The sequence below is a fragment of the Cololabis saira genome, chromosome 19 (genome assembly GCF_033807715.1).
Source record: "Cololabis saira isolate AMF1-May2022 chromosome 19, fColSai1.1, whole genome shotgun sequence".
In the NCBI taxonomy this organism is placed as follows: Eukaryota; Metazoa; Chordata; class Actinopteri; order Beloniformes; family Belonidae; genus Cololabis; species Cololabis saira.
The window spans coordinates 8,851,584-8,879,583 of NC_084605.1; the positions used below are offsets into that span (position 1 = coordinate 8,851,584).

The 28,000-nt window shown below is 43.2% G+C and overlaps 1 protein-coding gene across 4 annotated transcripts; it reads right to left on the reverse strand.

Moving 5' to 3' along the window:
* Positions 1-2,367: 2,367 nt before the first annotated feature.
* Positions 2,368-27,999, reverse strand: plekha1b (pleckstrin homology domain containing, family A (phosphoinositide binding specific) member 1b). 4 transcript variants are annotated; one of them, XM_061708786.1, is made up of 13 exons: positions 27,914-27,999; positions 20,085-20,272; positions 19,050-19,106; positions 17,102-17,147; positions 16,562-16,659; positions 14,886-15,011; positions 13,211-13,345; positions 12,495-12,563; positions 10,521-10,585; positions 10,377-10,440; positions 9,346-9,435; positions 7,587-7,627; positions 2,368-3,688 (listed from the first exon to the last, which is right to left on the reverse strand). In XM_061708786.1, exons 2-13 carry the CDS (start codon positions 20,223-20,225, stop codon positions 3,466-3,468), a joined length of 1,155 nt encoding a protein of 384 aa, XP_061564770.1. In that variant the 5' UTR covers positions 20,226-20,272; positions 27,914-27,999; the 3' UTR covers positions 2,368-3,465. The 4 variants fall into 4 exon arrangements, 3 of the variants coding, with proteins under 3 accessions (XP_061564770.1, XP_061564769.1, XP_061564768.1); XM_061708785.1 differs by having other exon boundaries at positions 7,554-7,627; XR_009770542.1 differs by lacking the exon at positions 7,587-7,627 and adding an exon at positions 5,310-5,484 and having other exon boundaries at positions 3,549-3,688.
* Between the last annotated feature and the right edge of the window lies 1 nt (position 28,000).

Consider the following 28,000-nt stretch of genomic DNA (forward strand, 5'->3'; position numbering starts at 1 on the left):
TCTACTAGTCCTGGTTTCAGGTCTACTAGTCCTGGTTCCAGGTCCACTAGTCCTGGTTTTAGGTCTACTAGTCCTGGTTTCAGGTCTACTAGTCCTGGTTCCAGGTCCACTAGTCCTGGTTTCAGATCTACTAGTCCTGGTTCCAGGTCTACTAGTCCTGGTTTCAGGTCCACTAGTCCAGGTTTCAGTTCTACTAGTCCTGATTTTTTTTCTACTAGTCCTGGTTTCAGTTCTACTAGTCCTGGTTTCAGGTCCACTAGTCCTGGTTTCAGTTCTACTAGTCCTGGTTTCAGGTCCACTAGTCTGGTTTCAGCTCTACTAGTCCTGGTTTCAGCTCTACTAGTCCTGGTTTCAGGTCCACTAGTCCTGGTTTCAGGTCCACTAGTCCTGGTTTCAGCTCTACTAGTCCTGGTTCCAGTTCTGCTAGTCCTGTTTTCAGTTCTAGTAGTCCTGGTTTCAGGTCTACTAGTCCTGGTTTCAGGTCCACTAGTCCTGGTTTCAGGTCTACTAGTCCTGGTTTCAGGTCCACTAGTCCTGGTTTCAGTTCTACTAGTCCTGGTTTCACTTCTACTAGTCCTGGTTTCAGGTTTACTAGTCCTGGTTTCAGTTCTACTAGTCCTGGTTTCAGTTCTACTAGTCCTGGTTTCAGGTCTACTAGTCCTGGTTTCAGTACTAGTCCTGGTTTCAGTACTAGTCCTAGTCTCAGTTCTACTAGTCCTGTTTTCAGTTCTAGTAGTCCTGGTTTCAGGTCTACTAGTCCTGGTTTCAGGCCTACTAGTCCTGGTTTCAGTACTAGTCCTAGTTTCAGTTCTACTAGTCCTGGTTTCAGTTCTACTAGTCCTGGTTTCAGTTCTACTAGTCTGGTTTCAGGTCTACTAGTCCTGGTTTCAGGTCCACTAGTCCTGGTTTCAGGTCCACTAGTCCTGGTTTCAGGTCTAATAGTCCTGGTTTCAGTTCTACTAGTCCTGGTTTCAGTTCTACTAGTTCTGGTTTCAGTTCTACTAGTCCTGGTTTCAGGTCCACTAGTCCTGGTTTCAGTTCTACTAGTCCTGGTTTCAGGTCCACTAGTCTGGTTTCAGCTCTACTAGTCCTGGTTTCAGCTCTACTAGTCCTGGTTTCAGGTCCACTAGTCCTGGTTTCAGGTCCACTAGTCCTGGTTTCAGCTCTACTAGTCCTGGTTCCAGTTCTGCTAGTCCTGTTTTCAGTTCTAGTAGTCCTGGTTTCAGGTCTACTAGTCCTGGTTTCAGGTCCACTAGTCCTGGTTTCAGGTCTACTAGTCCTGGTTTCAGGTCCACTAGTCCTGGTTTCAGTTCTACTAGTCCTGGTTTCACTTCTACTAGTCCTGGTTTCAGGTTTACTAGTCCTGGTTTCAGTTCTACTAGTCCTGGTTTCAGTTCTACTAGTCCTGGTTTCAGGTCTACTAGTCCTGGTTTCAGTACTAGTCCTGGTTTCAGTACTAGTCCTAGTCTCAGTTCTACTAGTCCTGTTTTCAGTTCTAGTAGTCCTGGTTTCAGGTCTACTAGTCCTGGTTTCAGGCCTACTAGTCCTGGTTTCAGTACTAGTCCTAGTTTCAGTTCTACTAGTCCTGGTTTCAGTTCTACTAGTCCTGGTTTCAGTTCTACTAGTCTGGTTTCAGGTCTACTAGTCCTGGTTTCAGGTCCACTAGTCCTGGTTTCAGGTCCACTAGTCCTGGTTTCAGGTCTAATAGTCCTGGTTTCAGTTCTACTAGTCCTGGTTTCAGTTCTACTAGTCCTGGTTTCAGTTACTAGTCCTGGTTTTAGGTCTACTAGTCCAGGTTTCATTTCTACTAGTCCTGGTTACAGCTCTACTAGTCCTGGTTTCAGATCTACTAGTCCTGGTTTCAGGTCTACTAGTCCAGGTTTCAGTTCTACTAGTCCTGGTTTCAGTTAGTCCTGGTTTCAGGTCTACTAGTCCTGGTTTCAGTTCTACTAGTCCTGGTTTCAGTTACTAGTCCTGGTTTCAGGTCTACTAGTCCTGGTTTCAGTTACTAGTCCTGGTTTCAGTTACTAGTCCTGGTTTCAGGTCTACTAGTCCAGGTTTCAGTTCTACTAGTCCTGATTTCACTTCTACTAGTCCTGGTTTCAGTTTTACTAGTCCTGTTTTTTTTCTACTAGTCCTAGTTTCAGTTCTACTAGTCCTGGTTTCAGTTCTACTAGTCCTGGTTTCATTTCTACTAGTCCTGATTTCTTTTCTACTAGTCCTGGTTTTAGGTCTACTAGTCCTGGTTTCAGTTACTAGTCCTGGTTTCAGTTCTACTAGTCCTGGTTTCAGTTAGTCCTGGTTTCAGGTCTACTAGTCCTGGTTTCAGTTCTACTAGTCCTGGTTTCAGTTAGTCCTGGTTTCAGGTCTACTAGTCCTGGTTACAGCTCTACTAGTCCTGGTTTCAGGTCTACTAGTCCTGGTTTCAGGTCTACTAGTCCTGGTTTCAGGTCTACTAGTCCTGATTTCAGTTCTACTAGTCCTGGTTTCAGTTCTACTAGTCCTGGTTTAAGGTCTACTAGTCCTGGTTTCAGTTCTACTAGTCCAGGTTTCAGTTTTACTAGTCCTGTTTTTTTTCTACTAGTCCTGGTTTCAGTTTTACTAGTCCTGGTTTCACTTCTACTAGTCCTGATTTCAGGTCTACTAGTCCTAGTTTCAGTTCTACTAGTCCTGGTTTCAGCTCTACTAGTCCTGGTTTCAGGTCCACTAGTCCTAGTTTCAGTTCTACTAGTCCTGGTTTCAGTTCTACTAGTCCTGGTTTCAGTTCTTCTAGTCCTGGTTTCAGTTCTACTAGTCCTGATTTCAGGTCTACTAGTCCTGGTTTCAGGTCCACTAGTCCTAGTTTTAGGTCTACTAGTCCTGGTTTCAGGTCTACTAGTCCTGGTTCCAGGTCCACTAGTCCTGGTTTTAGGTCTACTAGTCCTGGTTTCAGGTCTACTAGTCCTGGTTCCAGGTCCACTAGTCCTGGTTTCAGATCTACTAGTCCTGGTTCCAGGTCTACTAGTCCTGGTTTCAGGTCCACTAGTCCAGGTTTCAGTTCTACTAGTCCTGATTTTTTTTCTACTAGTCCTGGTTTCAGTTCTACTAGTCCTGGTTTCAGGTCCACTAGTCCTGGTTTCAGTTCTACTAGTCCTGGTTTCAGGTCCATCCAGAGGTTGATCCAGATAAGTTGCACGGGTAAAGAGTCAGCGATGGAGAGCAGGATCTTCTCTGCAGACGTCACACCTGGACCTGGACTCGGAGGCGGGTCCTCGGAGGGTCGGAGTGTCGGAGCAGGTGCAGGTGCAGGTGCAGGTGCAGGTGCAGGTGCAGGTCGTGTGGAAGTGTGTGTGCGTGTTTGTGTCGATGCTGTCGGTCACCGCCAGCCTCTCCGAGCTCACATCAGGCTCATCTGCACGTCAGATTCCTCGCCCAGCTGCCCCCCGCCGGCGGCGCTGCGGCGTTTCCACGGCGACTCGTTCCCCATCACTTGGAGGACTGCAGCGTCTCCTGCAGCGAGAGGCGGGAGCGCGCCGGGGGGAGGGGCACCATCACGGACTGGACAGCGCTCAGCCGCCACGGCAGGAGGCTCAGGAAGTTGTCCTGGTGCTGCGAGTCCAGCGTGAGGCTCAGCACCCGCTGGGGGGGATTCTGGGTAACGTAGTTCCGGCTCGAACTGGGAGGTGGGGGAGGCGGAGTCACTGCACCCCTGGAGACAGAGAAGAAGAAAAGGGAGTGAGGAGAAGAAGAGGAAGCTGGGAATGACGGATGGAGCAGAGCGATGGTTCTATGGATGAGTGGATGGATGGACGGATGGAAGGATGGATGTGTGATCGGAAAAAAAGAGTAAAAAGTAAAGAAGTGATATTGCTACTCAGATGTTTCAAGTCACCTTGTTCACCAGCAAACTCACTTAACTCGTCTTCTGTTCGCTTAACCGCCGATAATCTCTGACAGTCAGGTACGAAGCGATTAATAAAGCGCCTGAAGCTGAAGCACAGCAGAGAGGGACGTGGCCAAAGCCCTCCATCGATCCTCTAACCAGCGTTCATCCAGGAGATGGTCTAGTCCTGGACCTGTTTCTGTACCGCCCATGCTTTATTGTTTTGTTTATTTAGACTGAAACAATCAAATGTCCCTTTGGAGATTAAAAATTGTGATTCGGGTCAATTTAATCCAACGAGAATCTGGTCTGATCTGTTATTTTTATTTAACGGAGTCAGAAATGTTGCCTACTGCTCAGAATAATACTGATCATTTATTTTCTTCACATTAAGTCACTCCTGCATGCGGCAGCGGGGGGTAAAGGTCCTGCTCGGCTTCTGTCATTTATTATACCGTAGAAGTTCTTATGATGTTGGTTGGTGACCAATCTACCAAGTTCAGGCGTGTAATTTGTCTTAAAACGATGCGCAGGTATCAGGTTTTCTGGGTAAAATTTAGATGATATTAGCGGGGAAGTAAAGAGAGCAGCCAGGTTAAAGTGCGGCGGCAACACGACTTAACTTCCAGCCACCTCCGTCGTCATGGACGACGACCATCTCGGTGGACTACAACAGACACTTTGCACTTTTATTTTTACAGCAAAAATTCAGGGAGGGGCTCTTAAAGAGACAGGGGCGTTGTGGACAATTTGAAAAATAACATGACTATATGTGTCTGTCAGGCGTTTTTGTTTTGCTGGGATATTCCGGCGTTTTATGAAAATAACACATTTATGTTTGTTTAATAACTTTCCTAAGATCCTGAACTCAACTGTTGCTGGATCTGGTTTAGGGCTGTGAATAATCGATTTTAAATCTAAATCGGATTTATTAATCAAGACGATGTTAAAAAAAGGAAAATCGGAAAATCGATTTTCCTTTTTTGCAGCTGGCTGCATTACAGACAGAGCTCGTCTAGTCATCTTTGTTTGGTCAAGAAAATTGTAAATGTTGTCACTTTACTGAACTCAAGGAGGATTTACAGTATCTTTCAATTGCACTTCATTCCCAATAGGGAAATTTGTTTGCTATTTTTCTTTAAAAATAAAGATAACAATTTATTCCATTGTCTTTTGTAGTTTTACCAAAAAAATCAAAATCGAAATCGAAAATCGGGTTTTCAGAGAAAAAAAATCGGGATTTTATTTTTTCCCAAAATCGCCCAGCCCTAATCTGGATTTAATCCACCAGTTTCATCCTGATTCGGGAGTTTCACGTCTGTTTTAAACTGAACAAACTGACCTCTTTTTCTAAAGAGTTTGGACGGGTGAAGCTGCAGAAGCAGCAGGTCACAGGGGGATGAAACGCTGCGCCTGTAACTCTCATGCAGTCCCGACGAACACGTACGAACAGGTGATGCTGCGCTCGCCAGGGAGCAGGGCAGGAGGAAGCAGCGGTTGCTAAGGAAGCTGAGAGGCAGCGGGGCTTGGTGATTGGACGATGAGCAGCAGCGGGAGGAACAGGAAGCAGGCGGCAGGACTCATTTGGGGAAGGTTAGCGTTTCACTGTCACACCTCACTCTCTGAAAAGCGCACACACACACATACACACGCACACACACACACACACACACACACACACACACACACACACAGAGGAAACAGAAACATGGCAGAAGGTTAGCAGAGAGGAAAGCCCCGGATGAATCCGGCTTTGTGAAGTCCAGCCGGGAGTCGGGGGGCTGTAAACGCTGCTCAGGCCTGAATGAGGACAGATGCACCAGGAGAGGGCAGCAGGGAGGGAGGGAGAGTATTAGAAACAAAGAAAGTGACGAGGAGCTGTCAGTGTTGATGGTGGAGTAGAAACGATGACGTTAACGACCGAGGATGAGGTGATGCTGTCAAAAAAGTTTTTTTTTAAAAGACAGCAGTCAGGCATGAAATGAGGAAGCACGTCAGCTCGGATCAAGGATGCCGCCTTTTACAACCCTAAATCTGGAAAAACGTTGGGAAACTCGAGGATTTTTACATTTACTTTGAATTGTGTTTCTCTTCAGACTCATCAGTTTGATTTCATTTGTTAATATACATCCAGTTCAGCATTTCAGAGTAAGTAACCCTGGCTACCAAGCGATGGAGAGTTTCAGGTGATGATTTGCCCCATTCTTCCTCTGAACTTGTCTAAAAGTACTCAACGGTACCCTAACCCATTAATGTAGGATACAAGGACCAGAGGTCCTTATACAGAGCCCTGTGGTACTCCTCAGTAGGTGAAATAGAGCTTTCTATGGTGATGTTCCATCCCAGATACCCGCACTATAAGGCACACCTAAAAACCTTTAATATTCTCAAAAACTGGCAGTGCACCTTATAATGCGATGCGCCTTATATATGATCATTAGGGTAATTTTTGTTACTGTAGTCAGGAGGATTCTGGGTACTGTAGTTGGTGTAACGGCTGATGTAACGGCGCTAAAAACGGCAGGAATCGTCACAGACGTTCAAGACGACTGGCATAATGGCAACTGTGAAGAGACGGAGCAAAGCTGGTTTTTATTTTGTTAATAAAGTTTCACTTACGGTACTTTTCTTCTTTTTTTTGCATTTGCTGTAGCATTTTGTAGCATTTCCTGTAGCGCAGCTCCATCAGTTAGATGCGTAACTCAACCCCAGCCACTATAATACAGTATCTTACCGTATATTCTGTGCACCTTATATGTGAAGAGGGTTTTAAAATATGCCATTTATTGAAGGTGTGCCTTATAATACGATGCGACTTATGGTGCGGAAAATTTGGTAATTCATTTTCACGTGGTTCTATCAGCATTCGAGAGGACAGTTCTTGATAGAGCAATCTGTGTGATCCAGCTAAGACTTCAAACCTTGTTTTTTACTCTTCAATTCCTGCAGATTCCAAGTATGGTTTATTGATATTCGTTAAAGCGGGGATCCTCTGCCCATCATTGCTCAACAGAGACTCAGTGTGCTAAGGATATTGATTTTGTATCAAATCATCACCTGTTAGAAACGGCATCACTCTTTTTGTCTAAATAGACCAGAGGTGCAAAAAACTGATGTATGTTAACAAATGAAATCAAGTCGACATGAAAAAACATGAAATATCCTCACATTTTATATTAATTTTGTCACTTATACCATTTTATACTAATAAATTCAAAGAAATAAGAGTCAAAGTAAATGTCGGATCACAGTTTTTTCCATGTTATCCAAGCATCTGATCTGAAGTTGTATTAACTCAGGTGGGCTGGGTTCATTTCTAGGGATTTTCAGGTAAATTATACAGTACTGTGAATTCACTGGTCCCAGATTGTGGGCTATGACTCAAAAAGGCTGAGAACCAGTGGTTTATTAGTTCCTAAACCCTCCAACGGCCCCTCTAATACCACTTCCTTGTAAAATGCTGCCCCCATGTGGCCTGAAGGGGTGTTGCCACACAGACTGTATTTAAAAGAGACTCAGCAGTTTGCAGGAGGTTACAAAAGGACTGTTAAAAATGCTTCAGGTATTTGTGAGGATCCATGACTTCTTATTATAATTTAAATGTCCTGGAAAAAAATGAAATGCTGGGTCAGGAGAAGCTGCGGTTGGATGGGAGGGTGGGCGAGGGTTAAAGGGGCGCGGGGAGACATACGTGCTGCATTCGCCAACGCAGAATGGTGTATACCTCTGTATACACGGGCTGGACAGCCGTCGGGCCTGACGGATCTGGAAACAACAGTTTAGTACAGCTCAGTTACGGTGAGGTGAAGAGCTCCTTCCCAACACGCCACACATCCACCCGCCGGCCGAGGCGCGGGACCCCTCCGTACTTCCCCCTCCACCTGCTGAAGTGCAGCTCAGCCTTCAGGAAAAGATCTCAAATATCCTTTTGGTTCCAAAAAGCTAAAATAAAGTCATGTCATGTGCAAAAGTTGGGACCCTCCATCGACTCTAATCACCCCGTTCTTGTTTGAGAGCATGACAGACATCATCTGATTGTAGTAGGTAAATACTACGGTGGCCGAGACCCACCATTGCAGAAAATTAAATAAACGCTGAAAATAAAAACAAACGCCGGTGCAAATAAAAGAAACGCTGCAAATAAAAGAAAAAAAACGACGCAAATAAAAAAGCCACAACGGAAGTGAATTACCGGGGACTATTTCTGCTGATGCACCGGTGTTTTTTACGTGCGAGGAAAAGAAGACGACGAAGACGTGAGTGAAAGTGAAAAGGAAGAAATAAGAAAAGCGAGGAATAAGAAGAACAACGAACGAGAAAATAAGTGAAAAGGTTAGTGTTCAACGTCGCTACGTGTAATTTTTAATGTGCAACACCGGTGCATCGGCAAAAATAGTCCCCGGTAATTCACTTCCGTTGTGGCTTTTTTATTTGCGTCGTTTTTTTATTTTATTTGCAGCGTTTATTTTATTTGCAAAGCGTGTATTTTACTTGCAGCGGCGTTTGTTTCTGTTTGCAGCGTTACTTTTATTTTCAGCAATGGCGGGTCTCGGCCACCGTAAAATACAACTTGAGACAAACGTTTTTAAGAGTGCCGTTATTCATTTAATAAAAGCAAATCCAAATTCAAAAGAAATTCCTGCTGAAAGAACCATCTACCGAGGGTTCCTGCTGCTGAAGGAAACGTCTACTGAGGGTTCCTGCTCCTTTTGAGATTGTATTTACTTAAAACTTTGATCAGAAGATTCTTTTAAAAACACAAAACATTAACTAAAGAGGTGCGACTGACTTTTGCCCATCTGTAAGTAAAGGTCACATGACTTGAGTGTTTTCACAGGAACCGTGTCCAGCTGTTCCCGCCTCTCAGACGGATTAACTTAAAACCCGTTACTGGTGCTTAGAGCTAAAAAATAAAATACATTTTTAATGAAAAACACCATCGTGTGGATTTGGAAAGAAACTCTTCAAAGACAGAGAGAAAGAAACATATCACAACCATGTGTGTGTGTGCGTTTGTGTGTGTGTTTGTGTCACTGTGAAGACAAGACGGTTAACATGAAGACAAACATTAATTGTCGAGTTGACTTGAATATCATTTATATTATTTAATAGAAAATAAAGGTGTTAATTTGGACGGAACCACAGTAATTAAGCGTTTATCTGTTGCATTAGTTCCTGCCACAAGGTGGCGCGCCCTCCGCCGCTCAATTCAAAACTACTCAGGATCAAAGTCTACTGCAACACAATCCCTCGTTTCCTCATCACGTGTTCTGTTGTGGGACGAACACACAATAAACGTTTGACGGTTTTACTGTCAGGTTCACAATCTTTTCATATCAGGGTGAGAAAAAAAAAAGAGGAAATGTCTTTTATCTGTTTGTCTAACCGGAGTTGCAGGAACTACGTGTGTGAAAGGATTTCACACACGGTTTCAGGTGCTGGTTTCAGTTTTAGCCCCAACGGCCGCCCTGCGGGACACCTACCGTGCTGGCGGAGCGTCCCGGGCCGCGCTGGGCCACGATGGCCCCGGAGACGGCCTTGATCCAGCTGTGCATTTCCTCCGGACTGTCCGCCTGACGAGACACAGACACGTTCAGAATCTGATCATAGTCTTGTTTTTGGCTATCATTTTAGTTTTTATAAGTTTTAGTCACGTTCATTCTCATTTTAGTCGTGTCCAGTTTCAGTCGACTAAAAGTCTGAGCATTTTAGTCAAAGATTGTATTTAGCCAAAACCATTTTACAATTCAAACAAGGTTATCTTATTATTATATTATTGTTATAATATTGTTATAGACTCAAGAATACATTCATTCCAGATACAGAAGACTCTAATTTTAGTTTACAACATATTTATTTTTCCACATTTCTCCCAATCTTTTTCTTTTTCGACGACACATTGGGTTTTCTTTTCCACGTCTATGTAGGAAAGTGTAACCAAAGATGGATCTTCTTCTTCTTCTCCAGCCCCAGAGCAGATCCCCGCGCGGCCATCGGTCCCTTTCTCTATGTAACTTTGTTTTTAATTGACGTGAACCTAGAGCTCTGCGTTAACGGCATCAGCCTCTAACTCTGCAGCTGCATCTCCTGGATCTGATTCCTGCTGCAGCGACTGGGATTGAGGACTAACGTCACCCAGCAGAACTAAACCAGAGAAACTACTGAAAACATGGAGATTAAGGATCTTTGGTAGAACATTTCGTCTCGTTTTGGTCAACGAAAATGAAGACACATTTTAGCAGAGTTTTTATTCTGTAATCTACATTTTAGTCTGGTTTTTATTCGTCTAAAATATTGCATTATATATTTAATCATCATTATCGTCACATGACCAGCATTTTTTCGTTGCGTCTCGTCTCGTTTTCCTCAGGTGATAAAGGTTCATTGACAACGATATTTAGTCATAATTTTCGTTAACGAAAGCAACTTTACGTGCTCCGACAGATGGAGTAAACTCCTACAGATGGACGCGAGTGGCGCGGTGGTAACCACGGAGACGAGCTGCGTGGGTCACCTGTATGTAGAAGGTTCTGGAGCTGGTGACCATCTCGAACAGGTTGTCCCTCATCATGAGCTCGCTGCAAGACAGGAAACAGCAGAGGTTACTCCCCCCGGCGAGACAAGGACCCACACGCCGACCCGCAGACCCGGCACCCACCTCTGCTTGCACTCCTGGACCTTGTGGATCTCCTTCAGCGGGACGACCCGGAGCGCCTCTCGTTCCTGGGGGGGGCAACACAAGAGACGACAGGTTCTTCACGCTGGACGCCACAAACACAAGCGGCTCCACCCAGAACGTTTCCATCATTGCCACATATTGTTAAAACTTAAAATTTTAAGCTTTGCTAATTTAATCATGTACTCCAATATCCGCCTGGTACACAAAATCCTGCACGATGCTGCCCCACCCCCCTAAAGGCCCATGATCAGCCACGCTCTCAATCCACCAGTAGAGTGCTAAGGTCTGTCTCCAGGGGTGAGTGCAATGTTCCCATAAGGAAGTCCGCCTTTTCTCAATCAGCTTTTTCATATAAAGCTATTAAGGAATGGAATGGGCTCCCGGACAATCTAATGAACATGGCTGACTTCCATAGTTTTTCTAGGGCCGTCAAAAAGTGGCTTTTGGATAGTCAGTCCTGTTCTTATTGACAATACTGGACGAGTATTTGGCCATCAGATGGTTCCCTTGTGGGTAACATCTGATCTACCATCTGATGGCATTTGGATTTTCTGATTTATTTATCTTGACCCAACCTTATTTTAGGTTCAATTATTCTAATCTGTTATTTTAATCAGTCTGTATTTTGTACTTGCACTAAGTGCTTTAAATGTTAACCTTTTATTGTGGTTTCAGGACATTGTACAGTAATCTGTTTCTTTTATTTGCATTTGAATACTGTCATTGTAAACCCTAATGTGTAGTATTTATGTTTGTCAAGGACTACAGATGGAAATTAGCTTGTGGCTAACTCTGGTGCAGCCATCTTTTTAATGTACCTGCACATTGTCCTTTAAATAAATAAATAAATAAATAAATAAATAAATAAACACCAGGAACTGGCCTGAACCACAACACCAGGAACCGGCTCGAGCCAAAGGATCTAGTTCATCTCTGTGACTTTTATTGATTTTTATTGAAAGAACTGCGACTGTTTGTTCCTGTAACAACGACTTTAGAGTGATTCAGCAGCTCAAACAAGTGACGTCTGCAGTCTGAACCCCTCCTAGTCTCCATCTAGTCCCCTGGTCCCCAGTCACTCTGAACCCCTCCTACTCTCTGTCAGGTCTCTGCCTGGTTCACACATCTTCTGCTTTCTCTGGCCCACATCTGGCCTTGTGGTTTGATGGTTTACCAAACACCTACCACATCTCCATTTCAATGCCATAACAAGCTCAGTCCAGGTCTCGACCTCTGGAAAGAGACGACATCTGGGTCAGGTGACCCTCGCCAGTGCAGATACAGATGTTGAGAACGGCTCAAGTTGCTCTGGAAGCTTCACTTCTGCTCAACAATTACAAGAGTCACGAGAGACAAATGTGGCTTTATCTATCTTTTCTACATTCCTGAGTAAATTCAGTGGCCCCTCCCACGTCCGTCTGAATCTCTGTCTCTTTACACACACACACACACACACACACAGACACACACACACACACACACACACACACACACACAGACACACACACACACACACTTTCATCACCCAGATTTCACAGTTTTGTACCTACAGCTACAGCTGTGTTCATACAGGCATGGGCGCACAGCCAGAGGCCACACACACACACACACACACACACACACTCACACTCACACTCACACACACTCTCACACTCACACACACACACACACACACACACACACACACACAGGGTGTGTCGTTGCACGTGCTCAGACAGGCTGCGGTTGGCACATTCTCCACTAATCTGTGCACGCGTGGCTCGTGTGGGGAGGTATTTAGGGCGCATGCCGCTGCGTGTGGAGACCCGTGCACAGCTGCGCCGCTCGGCTGCAGCTTCACTGCCGCGGAAACAATTCGCTTTGGTTTTCTTTATCCCGACCGAAACAGCTGGATTTCCTCCGTAACCCAGTTTCACCGTTCACTCAGACAACAAACGCGTGAAATGCTCTCACCAGGTCCGATTTGTAGTAGCTGACGGCCTTCTCGTCCAGCATGAAGTATCTCCTCTTCCAGTTCTTCATCTGAGAAGAGAAGTGAAACGCTGTGAACTCGTGGGAGTTTCACGGTCGCGAACGTTTGCAGTCATTTTGCAAATCGGCAATTCCTCCTTCAGTCTTGGCGTAAACGTATATCTGAGTGCAACCTCAAATGAACAACATGTGATGTTTGTTTTTCACCCTGATGATCATGGTCTCGGAGTTTGAGGGTTTGAGTTGCAGGTGATGAAAACCAACAGTATCATATCCACAAAAAGCAGAGTTCTGGTTCGGTAGTGTGTGTGTGTGTGTGTGTGTGTGTGTGTGTGTGTGTGTGTGTGTGTGTGTGTGTGTGTGTGTGTGTGTGTGTGTGTGTGTGTGTGTGTGTGTGTAAAACGCATTAGTTGCGTTCAGGGACTCATAGAAACTTTCTGTTTTCATCAAAACGTCATCAAAACGTATTTATAAGGCGCTTTCCATACATATATACGTAGCACAAAGTGCTTTACATGTTTAAAAATTGTACTATTTATTTTTTTTTTTTTTTAAAGAAAAGGAAAATAAGTAACAATATTTTTTCCCATCTCTCTCTTTTTCTTCTTCCTTTTCGTCCCTTTTTTCTCTTTTCTAATTGAATGTAATGTGTGTGTGTGTGTGTGTGTGTGTGTGTGTGTGTGTGTGTGTGTTCTCACCAGAGCTCCTTGTTTTACACAGTAGCCAGCCTTGATGACGGACTGGTCCTGCGCTGCTCTGGACAGGAAGTAGGGCATCTGATTTTGAACCCGCTTTCCACGATCGGAGCCGCCATTCTGGCCGTCGCCCTGCTCCTACGACAAACACACACACACACACTTTTGTAAAAATAACAGTGTCACAGCATTCACACAAACACACCTCACACATCAGGTAAACACGGGGAAACGTGCATAACAAATCATCAAACCAGCGGTTTGAGCAGTTAGTGAGTTTGTGGCCTGTTATTAGGGGTGTAACGATACACTAATCTCACGATACGGTACGATACACCATATTGAGGTCACGATAACGATACGATATTATAGCAGTATTTTTTTAACAACCTTGAATGAGGAACATATGACTGGAAAAAATGGTCCTTTATTTGAAAGACACAAAATACAAAACAATGCTGTGCATTTGCCCTGTTGCAGTTTGTAATGCTTTATAACTGTTTAAGGTTTAAAGAGAAAGCCAGGCCAACCATTTTCCACAAACTGAACTAAAAGTAAATGTCAGGTTTGCATTATGCATCTTCAGTTTCATACAAGTACAAATATTTTGCCACAAACTGAATAGTTTCTCTCATGTATGATTTGACTTTTTTCTTTTCCAGAAATTTAACAACTTAAATTAAATAAATAAATAAAAGTAAATAAATACATACAATTTTGCATCATAAAAAAGATTGATTCATGCTCACCTTATAAGTGTAAGAGGAGATTTATTTTTGTTAAGAAGGTTATTTTGGTAATTCAGGGTTCATTATTTTATAAATATATTCTTTATATTCTGATGTAAATCAGGGACTATAATGACACTAGTCAGTTTATCTGTAGTTGTTAATATGTTTTAGATTGGGCGGAGTGATACAGCACTAGGTGCTGTGTGGATGTTCTAAAATCCTACGCTGTTGAGCGGACATTAAAGTACACTGGAACTCAGCAGAAGTTGCCCGCTTGTTTATCCTACTCACAACCCGAAAAAGGTTTAATTTAATAAGGTAAGGCTTAACTCTACACCAGCCTTACATCAGTAAATGTTCAGAGCTCAAAACGGGACCGGAAAACGGTACTAGTTTCTTCTGAGCGTAGTAAGATTTTGGTCCGCGGGTCGAGGCGCGGTCGCGGTCGGATGCACCTTACTAGTCAACACAATAGATTAATATTAATAATCCAATATCGCGATACACTTTGTCACCTCCACGACACGTTTCGTGACGTTTTTGTATCGCGAAATTTCGTGGCACGATATATTGTTACACCCCTACCTGTTATTAACATGTTTGTGGGGCGTCCTTAACATGTTGGCATTAGCAAAGACCTTTAGCTTTCATGCACCCCCGTCACCTTTTTACCACCGATTCACAAATGTTCCAGTATATCAAGACATTTTGGTCAATCCTCTGCTCACAACCGTGTGGCAACAGGTTGGGGAAAGCCCTTGTGTAGTCCCTGCTGACATTTTTGAGAAGTAGTCATGAGAGTCAAACTGGTCGTCACTCGTCGGCGCTGCTGCGTGTCGAGTCAGGTTTGTTTCTGTATGGAACCATATGTACCGTATGAGCACAGACAGGACCGAACCTGCAGCGCCGCTGCTCAGAAACACCACCTGTGGCTCTAAGAGTCTCACCTGTGTGGTTGTGATGATGGGGACTCCACCTATGATCTCCGTTTTGTAAGACACTTGCTTCATAGCGCCGAGGACCTCCTGCGGTGTCTCTACCTGGGCGGCCTGGCCGTCCCCGGTCTTCGGCACCTGAAACACAACAGGAGAATCCACTAAGTATACTAATGTGAAAAAACAGTGCCTCATTTTTAATACTTTTAAAAAATATAACTTATCCTAAAACCTTTTGGCTTTACTTATATTCAACATGCAGTCAAAAAAAATAAAATAAAAAACGATGTGGGGAGTTCTGGTCCCTTCTTCTTTCCAACGTTGCTTCAGGTCATTGAGGTTTTCTGAGGTGTTTCTGTTCAAATGTTGTTTGGTTTTCTGGACGTTAGGACCAAACATGTCCAATCTGGTCTCACCTGTCTGGAGGACAGAAGTATTGGACTGTAACATGTTCAGTGAGACCTGCCGGCTCTGAGATGATGATCTTAGGTTTTGTTCTTACTGGGACATCCAGCCCCGGGGACACTGACAACTATCTTGATTTTTCTTTGCCACTAGTCCATATCTTTTGTCGCTGTTGAACATTTAACTCCAATTTTCTTCTTTAAAAGGAGCATGAGGCTCCTTTTAAGAAATGAGACTCATTAGCGCCACCCCTCACCACGACGGCCGTTGGGGGTACTGCAGCCAACAGTGAAGCCGGCACGGGAGAACGGGGAGAACGTGCATCCAGCGTCATGTGACGTCACATCCGCAGCCCAGCGCGGGAAATTCGGCCCCACAATTGCAGCACATTTTGCAGCACACAGCCTGTTCAAGGCAACGGAGAGATACACTAGAGGGCTCATTCTTTTTGGTTTGGAACGCTTCATCTGACATTACTAGAAAACTTAAAACGTATACGAATTTTTTTCATAAATCCTGCCTCATGTTCCTTTAAAAAAAAAGGGTTTTATAATGCTTTCCAGATGAATCTGCAACAATTTCTTCTCTGAGACCATTGCTTATATCTTTCCCTCCTGGTATTGTCTTGACACAAACTTAGAAAGTCCCAGACTTGCAAAGTGCCAAATATCAGCTTATATACAGGTGTGCACATCTGTTGATGATCATCAGCATCCCTCTTAAATGCCAGTTATTATTTAGTTACTTTGAATGAATGAATTAATTAATCTTTATTTCGGCTTGTACAGAACAAGATGAAAAGGAAGAAAAAAAAAAAAAAAACAACATTTCCCTTGCCGAAAAGGTGTAGGCTGAAGCCGTAGCTTATAGTGCCTACCCTTATCTCTTTTGATCAGCAAAAATATGAGACATTAGCTTCTACTCAGTGAAAACAAACAATACACAAAGAAGAAAAAAAATAAACTTTCAGAAATAAGAAAAAGGAAATTATTCAGGAAACCCCAAATGTTTGCCTCTCCCTCTCTCTTTCTCTCTCTCTATCGCTTTCTCTCTCTGATCTATGAAACACTTCAAGCGTCAAGTCTAAAGCTACTTTTTCTGTGCAGCTGCAGCTCTCCTGTCCGTCAGGCCTTCACACCCTGCTCAGCCTGAATCCAGCTCTCTGGGCTGATGGGTAATTTTCCATCTGCCGCTGCCTTCGGGGCTGAAGAAACTCATTAAAAAGGCACGAGAAACAGGGTCACCGATTGATCCGTCAGTGTGCGAACATGCACCAGGCTCACAGTAATCTTTGTGGCGTTGTTCAGGACACTGATCCACTCCACCAAATCCTGCTGGTCGTTGGCCTGCAGATAGAACTTCCTCATCCCCGCGTTGATGACTGCAGAGAGAGCAGAGCGAGAGGGGCACGTAAACACCGGACCAGAAGAAAAACAAACCGAGCTCCATGGAAATCTAAAAATATCAGCTTGTTTGTGGCTCTCAGAGCAGAGAGGATGTGTGTGTGAGTGTGTTAACATCCCATCCAGATGCAAACACACACACTCATGTACGTAGGTCAGGTTATTGTCATTTTACAGTTTCCTCCTATTGAGTGACAAAGAGCTACTGTTGGACAACAACAAGTAGCGAGGGACAAAAGAAAGGAAATAAACCCAAGAGATGAGGAAAAGAGGGAGGAAGGAAGGAAGAAAGCAAGGAAGGAGAGGTCTGGGGGCTCTGCTCCGGCCACAACTCTGGATTTATGTGGTCGGAGTCACAGTTTAGGTAAAGACGGAGGCAGGAAGGCGTGTTTGAGGGGGAAGGAAGAGGCTGGAACTTACCGAAGCAGAACTCTGCCTTTGGTCTGAGTTTGGTGGCATCGCTGACCTGAGCAAGAGAGGAAGACGTTAGGTCTCTGAAGGTCGACTAAAGTGGAACCGATTCTAAACAGAACCTCTTCTAAGTGACTACTCGGCATTTAAGTCTGTCAGTGCGTTTACATGGGAAGTTTAATTTAATTTAATTGAAATAAGTAAAAATTACCATGTAAACACCTAATTCCGAATGAAAATGGCCATTTCAAATTAAACTTAATTCAGAAGTAAGTGGCTGGTTTATTCCGATTTAAAATACGAATAGAATAATTCCGCGATTACACTCATTCCGCTTTCAATTAATTCCGGTCTTTCTGCGCTGCTCGTTTCCTCGCCCGTCTGTCTCCATGACGCTTATATTCCGCGCTGGGCTTGTTTTCTAAACAAAGTTTCAAGATGGCAGCACGCAGTAAACGGTGGTCAAGAGCAGAGACCATTTATTTAATAAATGGCTTGGAGGACCTGGAAATAATTACAAGAACAGATGGCAGGAAACATAAAAATTGTGAGCTTTTCAAGGTTGTAGCTGCTAAGCGGCTAAGTAGGTTTTTCTTCCGGTAGACGTAACTTCCGGTCCGCCCCCCTATCCAATCAGAACCTTCCCAACCCCCAGACCTTAAGCGAAATTGGATAAAGCCGATCAAATGTGTTTTCCATGTAAACCTCAATTCGGAATTAGATAGATAGATGTAAACTCGGAGGAAAATAGCTTAATTCGGAATTATTTAATTTGGAATTATTAATTCCGAATTAAAAAACATAACATGTAACCGTGGCCTGTGTTTACATTTAGCATTTGAGCAGAAAATGCCCACAGTTACTGTCAAGCACGGTGGTGGAAGGGTGATGGTTTGGAGTTGAGTCAGTTACCTCCACCCTCCCCCTCCCACCGGTGTGGCCAAAGAAAACACGCCGCATCATGAACTCTCCGAAACCCCCGACTTCATGAGCATGACCCCTCCTCTTTTAAGAGAAACGTGTATCAGCAAATGCCCTGAGATGATAGTCATACAAGACATGCCCACCTCAAGCTCCTGCTGTTAGAGGAGGATTTACTTATGAATCATGGGGGTATTTAGTAAAGAGGCTTGAAAATACAGCTCCTCGCACAGCTCTAGCTATTCAACCTCAATCCAGACCAGAGACTTTTCTGGATGAACCAAGACCTCAGACCTGGAGCTGCTAACTCTAATCTACATCACGAGCTACAAGGTTTAAATTGTCCCAGTGTTGGACGAGATGACAACCTCTGAAAAAAGAAAACCGAACTGCAGCCCTGGTGGCGGGAAACAAACCCGACTTATTGCTGGCAAGAAAGAAAAACAAGCGCTTGCTTGGGATGGACAATGACCGAAAACCCCCCCAAGAGGTCTTGAAGGGCCTCATTGAGGTGGTGTCCCAGGCCCTTTGTCCAATACGAGGTCCTGCAGGGATGTCCTAAATGAGGCCCTTCAAGGCCTCGTATAGGATATCCCTCGGGACATTAGGATACATCGAGGGACATCTCTTGAGATGTCACATGGCGTCTCTCTAGATCAAGGTCCAGAGTATGTCCTATACAAGGTGTTCTATCCTGGTTTCCCTTTCGCGCAGTTCTTCTACTGACCACTAGGATCCGGATCCAATATCATCCATCATATCCATTGACCTCCATATTAAAATGTCCAACTTTACAGCAGAAAGTTGTTCTCCATAGTTAGATTTCGTTGCGTTCAGTACAAGAGAAACCAGTGAGCGGCGTCACCGAAGGATTGTCCGGTTTGTCTTTGAGAATTTGTGGCTCAGAATAGACTAAATTACAGACATTAAAGACATCACTTAGAATAGTTATTGCCCTGCATTGTTTTTGCAGTGACCCATCATTGACCAATGATGCTGGGAATGTCATCAACATTGTGTGTGAGAGAGGACCAACCTTGGAGATATAGGTGAGTTTGAGAGATCCAACCTTCTCTGTACCTTTGGGCAGATTCTGAAAAAAAAGGAGACAAAATATCATTGTTAGCTTCACTCCTGCTGTTTTTATGGGGAACAGTGATTTACAAGAGAAAAACTATTTTAAGAGGTTACTGTTCGGTGTAAGGTAGTTCGTAATCTTCTGGACAGTAACTTCAAAATATGCAGTAAGACTTCTCGTTTACACCTGTAAGGAAACACCTTACAGGCAGCAAGTCAAATGACCGTAGGTCCGAGTGGGCTTTTCTTCATTTAATTGGTGCCAAACTAGCTAGTAGACCAAATACATGGGAGGATGGTAATAAAAGATGCTGGCTGAAAGCAGTGACCCATGGCAAGGGAAAGCTACTGCTCCAAAACCACCAGGAAAAAATCCAGATAACAGTTTACAGCTGAACATGAGGACAAAGATTTTTGTTTTTAGAGACAAGTCCTGTAGTCTGATGAGACCATACTGGAACTGTTTGGTTATAAAGATCAATGTTGTGTTTGGAGGGAAAAGGAAGGAGCTTGCAGGCCTCAGAACATCTTAACAATGAAGCATGGAGGGCTGGTGGGTCTCCCAAATGGACAATGGTCCCAAGAATACCTCTAAATGAGTTCCAAAGTGGATTAAGGACAATAAAGTCAAGGTAGTGGAGTGGCTTAAATCCTGTTGGGTGCCTCAAAAGCCAGAACTGGACTCAGATCCTGATGAAAGTACCTCTTCTGTCAATCTCTGCCACCTTCATTTAAGCCTAATTCTTTCGCTCAGTGTCCCGGTTGGAAGGCAGCGCAAGGTAACTTCTTCCCCATGGTTTTCAGAGTGAAGCTTTGCAAACTGTGCTCCAATGATGGCAGTTGAGCAAGAGACCTAGGGAGAAACTTCAGATGCTGGAAGCTGAGGAGATGTTGGAGTTTCAACAACGGCATCAAAACAATTCTCAAGAATGACTCAGGTGGTTAAGATGTTGGCTGACCTTTAACCCCCACACACCGTCACACACAGCCTCACCTGAGGGTTGTCCATGTACCACAGCAGGCTTCCCTCCTGGGTGTCCAGGATGAAGTACCGCCGAAGGAACCTGCCGCTGTTCTCATCCTCCTCGATGTCCAGGAAGCCACAGATGCGATTCTGTCGGTCCACGTACGGCATTGTGTCCCCAGCCAGCTCAGCCCCCGCCCTGGGGCATCACAGGAACTCTGCGGGGTGGAGGAACACGTCTACGCTCAGATACAGGTGTGACTGCATGTTAAAGGAATCTTGCAGGGAATTTCAGAGGTGCAGCACGGCTGCATGATGTAATTGTACCGCTTGCAATGCCTAAACGTCGAGGGATGTTAAACTATTGAAGTGGCCCCATAGACCCCATCCAATCACATTGTGGGGTTCAACATTCTATACTAGAGTTTATTATCATCGGTAAAAGATTCGAGAGCGCTGTCAATCTTCCCATGAAGTGGACTTCCTGGTAAATTTTTGAAAGCCAGACCATGGTACGCTCAAAGAAGTTGTAAAAAGCCCAAGAGCTACATCTCAGCGTCTACGGGCCTCAAATGCCCCGTTTAATCTTAAACTTATTGACTGTACAACGAGAAAACGAACAAGTAATGGTTGGAAAGACGTTTTCTCTATCTGATTTGGGGTTATTGGGCTGCTACAGGCTAGTCCGGATTATCCATGTACTGAACCGAACAAGCGCCCAAGGGCACCAGCCAATCAGGGGGCACCAAATCAAATGACTAACTGGACCATATATGTCATATTTTGTTATTTTCTCTATATATTTGCTGGAAGAGGAGCAAACAGGTACAGCAGCAACCAATAATATAATAAAAATACATGATAATAATAATTAATTATTATTATTATTATTATTATTATTATTATTATTATTATTAATAATAATAATAATAATAATAATAATAATAATAATAATAATAATAATAGAATAAAAAGAATTGCGTTTGAGTGAGGCCCTAAGCGGTTTTGCTAAAAGAAAGCTAAAAAAAAAAAATCAGACAGAAAGCCGCAATTCACAACGTTCCTGAAATCGCAAGCTTTTTTTGGTCAACCGAGTCTCAGCAATGCTAATTCTGCTAGCATCTCTTCTGCTGACGGTGGTCCGGCGGACTTAGCTCAACCACATCACTAATCAGTACCATGGATAGCAGTAAAGAGAGAGAGAAAGGTGGGAGCTGTTTACCTCATTAATAATAGTAATACACTTTATTGCTGGATACAACAGAACAACTTAACAACCTTAAATCTAACAGCTTACACTTTGCTATTTTATTAACGTGCTGTTCCCTACCTTCATATCAGCTCATTCAGTAGGCCTGTTTGATTGTTAAGTCATATGCTGTAATAGTTTTGCATGTAGTCCTCAGACAGGCCATATATGATGGAAATGATGATAGTTAACATGTGGTGTTACATTGGCATGTGAGTTGCATTCTGATTGGAGCATCAGTGTAGTCTGGCGTTTGTAGACTCATGTCTATCTGTGGTGTTACTCTTAGTTGGTTGCTTGTCGTACATTTATTTGTAGTATGAGTGTTGAGCATGTACTTCAGCAATACTTTCATGTACATCTATGGTCTTTATAACCAAAGTAAATTTCGCTTTTTTTACCGTAAAATGTGGGAGGAGGGGGACACTTCAAGTGTGGTCATCCTGGGGAACCACACCGAGTTAATCCGGGTCTGGCTACAGGACCCGGACACCCCATAGTCCCTGAGGGGACCATGAACTCCTCTGTACACCAGAATATTTCTAGAGACAACTGTGAGGACATCGGTCTGACATCTGAAGCTTGGTTGAAACTGGGTCATGTGACAGGAAATTATCCCAAACACAGCAGTGGCAATCAACGTTAGCTACTTGTAGTGCGGTCCAGCAAACTGGTCCAGTTAGCAAAAAGCTACAGTTGTCCGAGTTCTGGTCCCTGTGGAACTGATACCCAACAGGAAACTGGCTTTTCTGCACTTGAGGGGCGGATCCATCCACCCACCCGACCATTCATCCCTGCTTGGTTTGGGTAGTGGGAACAGCCGTACCGTCTAGGCAGAGAGGCCCACCCTCCGTCTTTCCAGCCACCTCCTGTAGCTCTTCCCGGAGGACACCAACGCATGCCGAGGCAATCCAAGAAGTATAATCTCTTCTATGTATCCTGGCTCTGCCTCAGGACTTTCTCTCAACTGGGCCCAAAACATGGGACTGAATCGCCATCTCGTCAGGGTAGATGGGTTTGCGTGCCTGAATGATTCCAGGGGCGATGTTGGTCTGGGGATACGGCCCCTGGTAGGGTTTCCCAAGGCCAACGGGTCCTGGGGGCCATTCAGTGGATTCATATGGAGCATAATACAAGGACCACAAGGACCCTAATCAGATCTTCAGGCAGGGGGGGAGGGGGTAAGTGTAGGATGCCTAGCCATATCTTTACCCATGGGGTCCAGCCATGGGTTCGGTCTCCTGTGGGCTCACCACCTGCAGGAGGGGCCGTACGGGTCGGTTGCCACATGGCGGGCAGCTCCTCATCCTCAATGGCTGTTAAAATCTTGTCCTTCTCAAACTTAAACCTCTCTGTTCTAGCTGCGTTCCCTGATTGGGGCAGAAAAGTTTAGGACAAAAAAAAACTCGCCACCAGCAGCCTCCACACCTTAGAGAGTCCACGTCCGCGTCCAACACACTCGTTTCAGCGTCTGTGTTGAAGGTCAGTGCAGTTTTAGATTTTAATCAGGCCTTTGAAGCTCTACCTGTTTCCTGTTTTTAATGCCAAACCAGAACTGACTGCCTCACTCTTTAATCTCACCGCCACTTCATGATTAACCCAGATGAAGCCTCGCAGAGCTACGTGTTCCAACGCTGTGGCGTTGGAACAAAAACACTGACAGTGATTCATTTCTTCTGCAGCTTCAGCTCCCTTTCAGACCGAATGTGTTGCTACAAGCAGGTGGGCAGCTATTTTCGCTGCTTCTCTTTTCTCGCTGTTTAAGCGGTGTCTCATGAGATGGTCCTGATATAGATCACCATCAAATTAACACCTGTGGACGATCACTGACACCGCCGACTTTCACTTTCAGGACTTCGTTTAAGTCCTGCCGTGTTGCTGAGGAGCAGTTTGGAGGAACGTTGCAAGAAAAGAAGAAAATGTACCAAAGAAAACAACAACTTTACAAGTCTGCTGTGACTGAAACCTCCGAGAGACGTCCTATAAGACGACGTCACTTGATTGACATTTACCTAAACCTGGAAATTAATAATTCTTGTGGTTTTCCCTTTTCCGTCAACATTTTGTGGAAATATTAACATCTGACTAGTATGACAACCACGCACGCACGCACGAACGCACGCATGCACACACGCACACACACACCCTACGAAGTTAAGAGTCTATTGTTTTCAGACGTCACCTCAGACGAGTCCGACCGCATTTTGAACCTCAACATCATCTTGTTCACCGAAGGAAATAAAATAACACTGACACTGCAGCCACCTATCTTTCTCGCTGGCTGGAAACGAAAAAGAATTACAGGAAAGGAAATACCAAGCAACAACAGCATTACAGGCTAGCATTAGCTAAGTTGTACTGACGAAGGCCGAACATGTTTGTTCCCCCACTTGCAGTTCTCTGTATGGTTAAAATACACATATTATGACCTTATTTATTAATTTACTTTCCTTGTCCAAAAGCTGATACAAGAAAGTTCGATAGAGGAAGGGGCCGATGGCCGGCCACGCGGGGATCTTCTCTGGGGCTGGGAGAAAAAGAAGAAGAGACCATCTTTGGATACACTTTTCCTACATAGACGTGGAAAAGAAAACCCAATGTGTCGTCGAAAAAGAAAAAGACGGGGAGAAATGCGGAAAAATAAATATGTTGTAAACTCAAATTAGAGTCTTCTGTATATGGAATGAATGTATTCTCTAGTCTATAATGTAACAATAATATAATAATAAGATAAACTTGTTTGAATTGGAAAATGGGTTTGGCTAAATACAATCTTTGACTAAAACTTGACTAAAATGGTCCTGGACAATTTTGACTAAAATAAGACTAAAATGCTCAGACTTTTTAGTCAACTGAAACTTGACACGACTAAAAGGAGAATGAACGTGACTAAAACTAATAAAAACTAAAATGATAGCTTGACCCAAAGATTGGACTAAAACTAAAATTGAAACAGGCTGCCAGAAACAACAATACACCTAACTTGGTAAAAAAAAGTACACATGATCACAGATAATGAAGTGTAACTTGTCATGACAGACTGCTTGAAGGGGGGGAGCTTTTTTTTTTTAAATAGCTACTCTACGTTTTAATTATTATGATGTGTCTGTTGTGTGTATGCGGGGGAGTGGGGTTTGTCTGAAGTGTAGGGGGGTATGGATTTACGTGGTTGTCACCGCACTATTGTTCATGTACTTCAATTTGTCCAGCTGTACAGTGTTTACATTTACAAGACTAGGAGGCAGTGAGGTACTATGCTAAATTAAGTTGCTTACTGACTTTTCAGTATTGGAAACAAAGCAGTGCACTGTCATGGTTTATATAAAACATGTTATTAATGTTCATGCACTTTAATTTGTCCAGCTGTACAGTGTTTACATTTACAAGCCTAGGAGGCAGTGAGGCACTATGCAAATGCACTTTATTTGTACATTGTATGAAGTTTTGGCATTGAATAAATGCATAACTACAGACCTTTTCCTTTTTATGGGTATTTTTTCTTTTTCAGTCACATATATCGTGATATATCATTGATAAAATTTCTCACAATATATCGAATATCGTAGATATCGTGTATCGTGATATTATCGTTATCGTGAGCCACATATCGCCACAGTATAGAATCGTGAGTTACCCGTATCGTCCCACCCCTAATATTAGGGCTGGGCGATATATATCGAGTATATTCGATGTATCTCGGCTTCTACTTTCCCAAACTCGGCCTGTTTGAGCTCATCCGCGCGGTTGCTATGCGCGACGGACTCTTTTCAAAGCAAACTGGGACGGTTTAGTAAAGACGGGAGGGGATGTTTTCTCCTTGCACGCCGCGCTGATGCAGCTCCAACTATCCACTGAGTGCAACACGCGTCCGCGCGCCGCCCGAACCTTTCTCTTCGAGAGCTGAGAAACTTCACCTAGTGCTGCTTAAATGTGGCCACATTAAATCATTCACTATCATCAAAACAAAGGCAAACAAGACTATATGACGTCATATTTCTAAAAATAAGTGAAAGTGATGCAAAGTAAAGGAGGAGAGGATGAAACATTGCAGTCCCTACACCTACAATTAGTCTTAATATAAAGGTGCTGTAAAGGCCCTCCTGCTCAGAGCAGCTCATCCTGGTAAAACCAGGTAAAACCAGGTAAAACCAGGTAAAACCTGGACCAGAACATGTTCTTAGCAGATGTTCTCCAGACGGGGAGTAAGAGAGATGCAACGTGCAGTTTCTGTTTTGAAATGACAATTTTTATGTTTGTGCCACTCACTGCTTAGTAACTGTTTAATAAATACAGTTTTGGTAAATTTGACTTAGTTGTGATTTTGCCCTTTTTGCATGAAAGTTTAACATTAGCATATATGAATGCAATATGAACAAGAATGTTTTAATGTAGACATATAGAATCATCATACTGGTGTGATTGTATGAATCAAAGTGTTAATTCAAGGCTAAGGCAAAATATCGAGATATATATCGTAGGGCTGGGCGATATGGACCAAAAGTCATATCTCGATATTTTCTAGCTGAATGGCGATACTCGATATATATCGATATTTTTTCTGTGACATAATTGGGGTTTCCTCCAAAGCATTATAGCATAGCATCTCTGTTAGCTTCATTTTTTTCTGAGGCAAACCCTTAAAAAAACCAGTCAGTTTTAATACAAAGCCTCGTGCCAAATGTCACACAAGTTCCTTTATTAACAGAGGTCTGCACAATATCAAAATGTATAAAACAAATGAAATAAAATAAACTGCCTGCATATATAGAATAAAAATGCTTCTTGAATAAAATAAAACAAATATCCCTTTCCTGCATAACAATTAAATTAAAATACACTGTGCAATTAATACAATGTAGACAGTAACAGGCAGACTTTTCCACTGAGGTTGACAGTTGTGCAAATAACAAAACATTTGTGCAGATATTGCATCTCTTTGAGCAAATCTCAAATAATTACAACAAGTCAACTACTGTACATTTTACAGATTTTGTGCCAGGAAAACTAACCTGTCAACACTGTCAGGTTTCAGCACACAAAGGTACTTTTTGCCAGCGAGAGGGGTCAGCGTTGATGTACAGTCAATTTGTCACAAAATAAGCTATATCGATATAATCGATATTGTCTCGTACCATATCGCGTTTGATAATATATCGATATATATTAAAATCTCAATATATCGCCCAGCCCTGATATATCGTGCATCCTGACATGGCCTAACTGCCTCTTGCTGGGGCTCCCGGTCAGGCAACTGGAGTCTGGTAGGGGGCCTCCTGTTCGCTTCCCTGACGCCCCGGTTTGATCTCACCCCTCATTGCAATATATAAATTACCAATTCTAACTCTAATAATTATTCCTGGCATTATCATGATATATTGTTTCAGTTTTTTTTTATATTAAAGCAGCACAACGTAACTTTCAGCTTTTGTTGAGTTTGGCGGCTCCTTTGGACAAAAGCGGTAGTGCTTTACCAGTAGTGTGGAAGGGTTCCTACCATCCACCTCAAAGTTACATAGTGCCAGTGAAGGCGATACAGACCCCTCAGACCATGACAGAGGTGTCATTAAACCTGTTGGAAGTTGATGTACCATCACAATGACTCTGGAAATATTATATTAAGGTGGAAAAGTTACGTAGTGTTGCTTTAAGTTATGAAATCTCATGGGATGTTAAACTATAGTATTATATATAATAATACTATTATATTGTTATATATTATAGTATGGTGATACCATTTCGTTATATGTATAATATTTTATAAAAACTATGTTATATTAGGATATTACTATATTATTATGCTATATTTATATGATATCGTGCTACACCACTCTATATGATAATTATTTATTTGTTTACTCTCGAATTAATATTTTCAATTTATGTATCTACTTTCATCATCTTATTTACACACACACACACACACACACACACACACACACACACACACACACACACACACACACACACACACACACACACTTTTAACAATTATAAATGTTGTCACTTTACTAAACTCAAGGAGGATTTACAGTATCTTTCAATTGCACTTCATTCCCAATAGGGAAATTTGTTTGCTATTTTTCTTTAAAAATAAAGATAAAATATTTGAAACAATTTATTCCATTGTCTTTTGTAGTTTTACAAAAAAAATCGAAATCGAAAATCGGGTTTTCAGAGAAAAAAAATCGGGATTTTATTTTTGTCCAAAATCGCCCAGCCCTATATATATATATATATATATATATATATATATATATATATATATATATATATATATATATATATATATATATATATATATATATTTACACATATACATACACACACTTTTTCCTCGGACATCCACAGAGCCACAACAACTACTAGATCATGTAATATTATGGGGTTTATCTACAGCAGAGAGTGGACTGATAAATAAATCCTCCTCCACAACCATCAGTGTCCAGTTTGGTCCGTACGGGGATCGAACTGGTGTCACAGGCCCGAACCACCGAGCCGTTTCCTCTCCCGCCTCCATCAACCTCCCCGGCTCTCCGGCCGAGCTGTGACTCCTCCAGGAGGAGAGTAAACCCCGCAGCAGCAGCAGCGCGGACAGACTCGCAGCTCTTACCTGCTCGACTCAGTCCGGGTCCAGTCCAAGTCCGGCCAGTGTGGCAGCTGCGGGACCCGCAGTCAAGTTAAAGCCTGAATTATTAAA

What these genes read in the sequence shown, in the direction of transcription:
- plekha1b (XM_061708784.1), bottom strand. Translation starts at nt 20,225, where the DNA reads ATGCCGTACGTGGACCGACAGAATCGCATCTGTGGCTTCCTGGACATC. An exon ending in GGTACATGGACAACCCTCAG is followed by an intron (nt 19,107 to 20,084) that starts GTGAGGCTGTGT and finishes CTTTTTTTTCAG; the next exon opens with AATCTGCCCAAAGGTACAGA. An exon ending in CGGGACGCTCCGCCAGCACG is followed by an intron (nt 3,689 to 9,345) that starts GTAGGTGTCCCG and finishes CTCTGTCTCCAG; the next exon opens with GGGTGCAGTGACTCCGCCTC.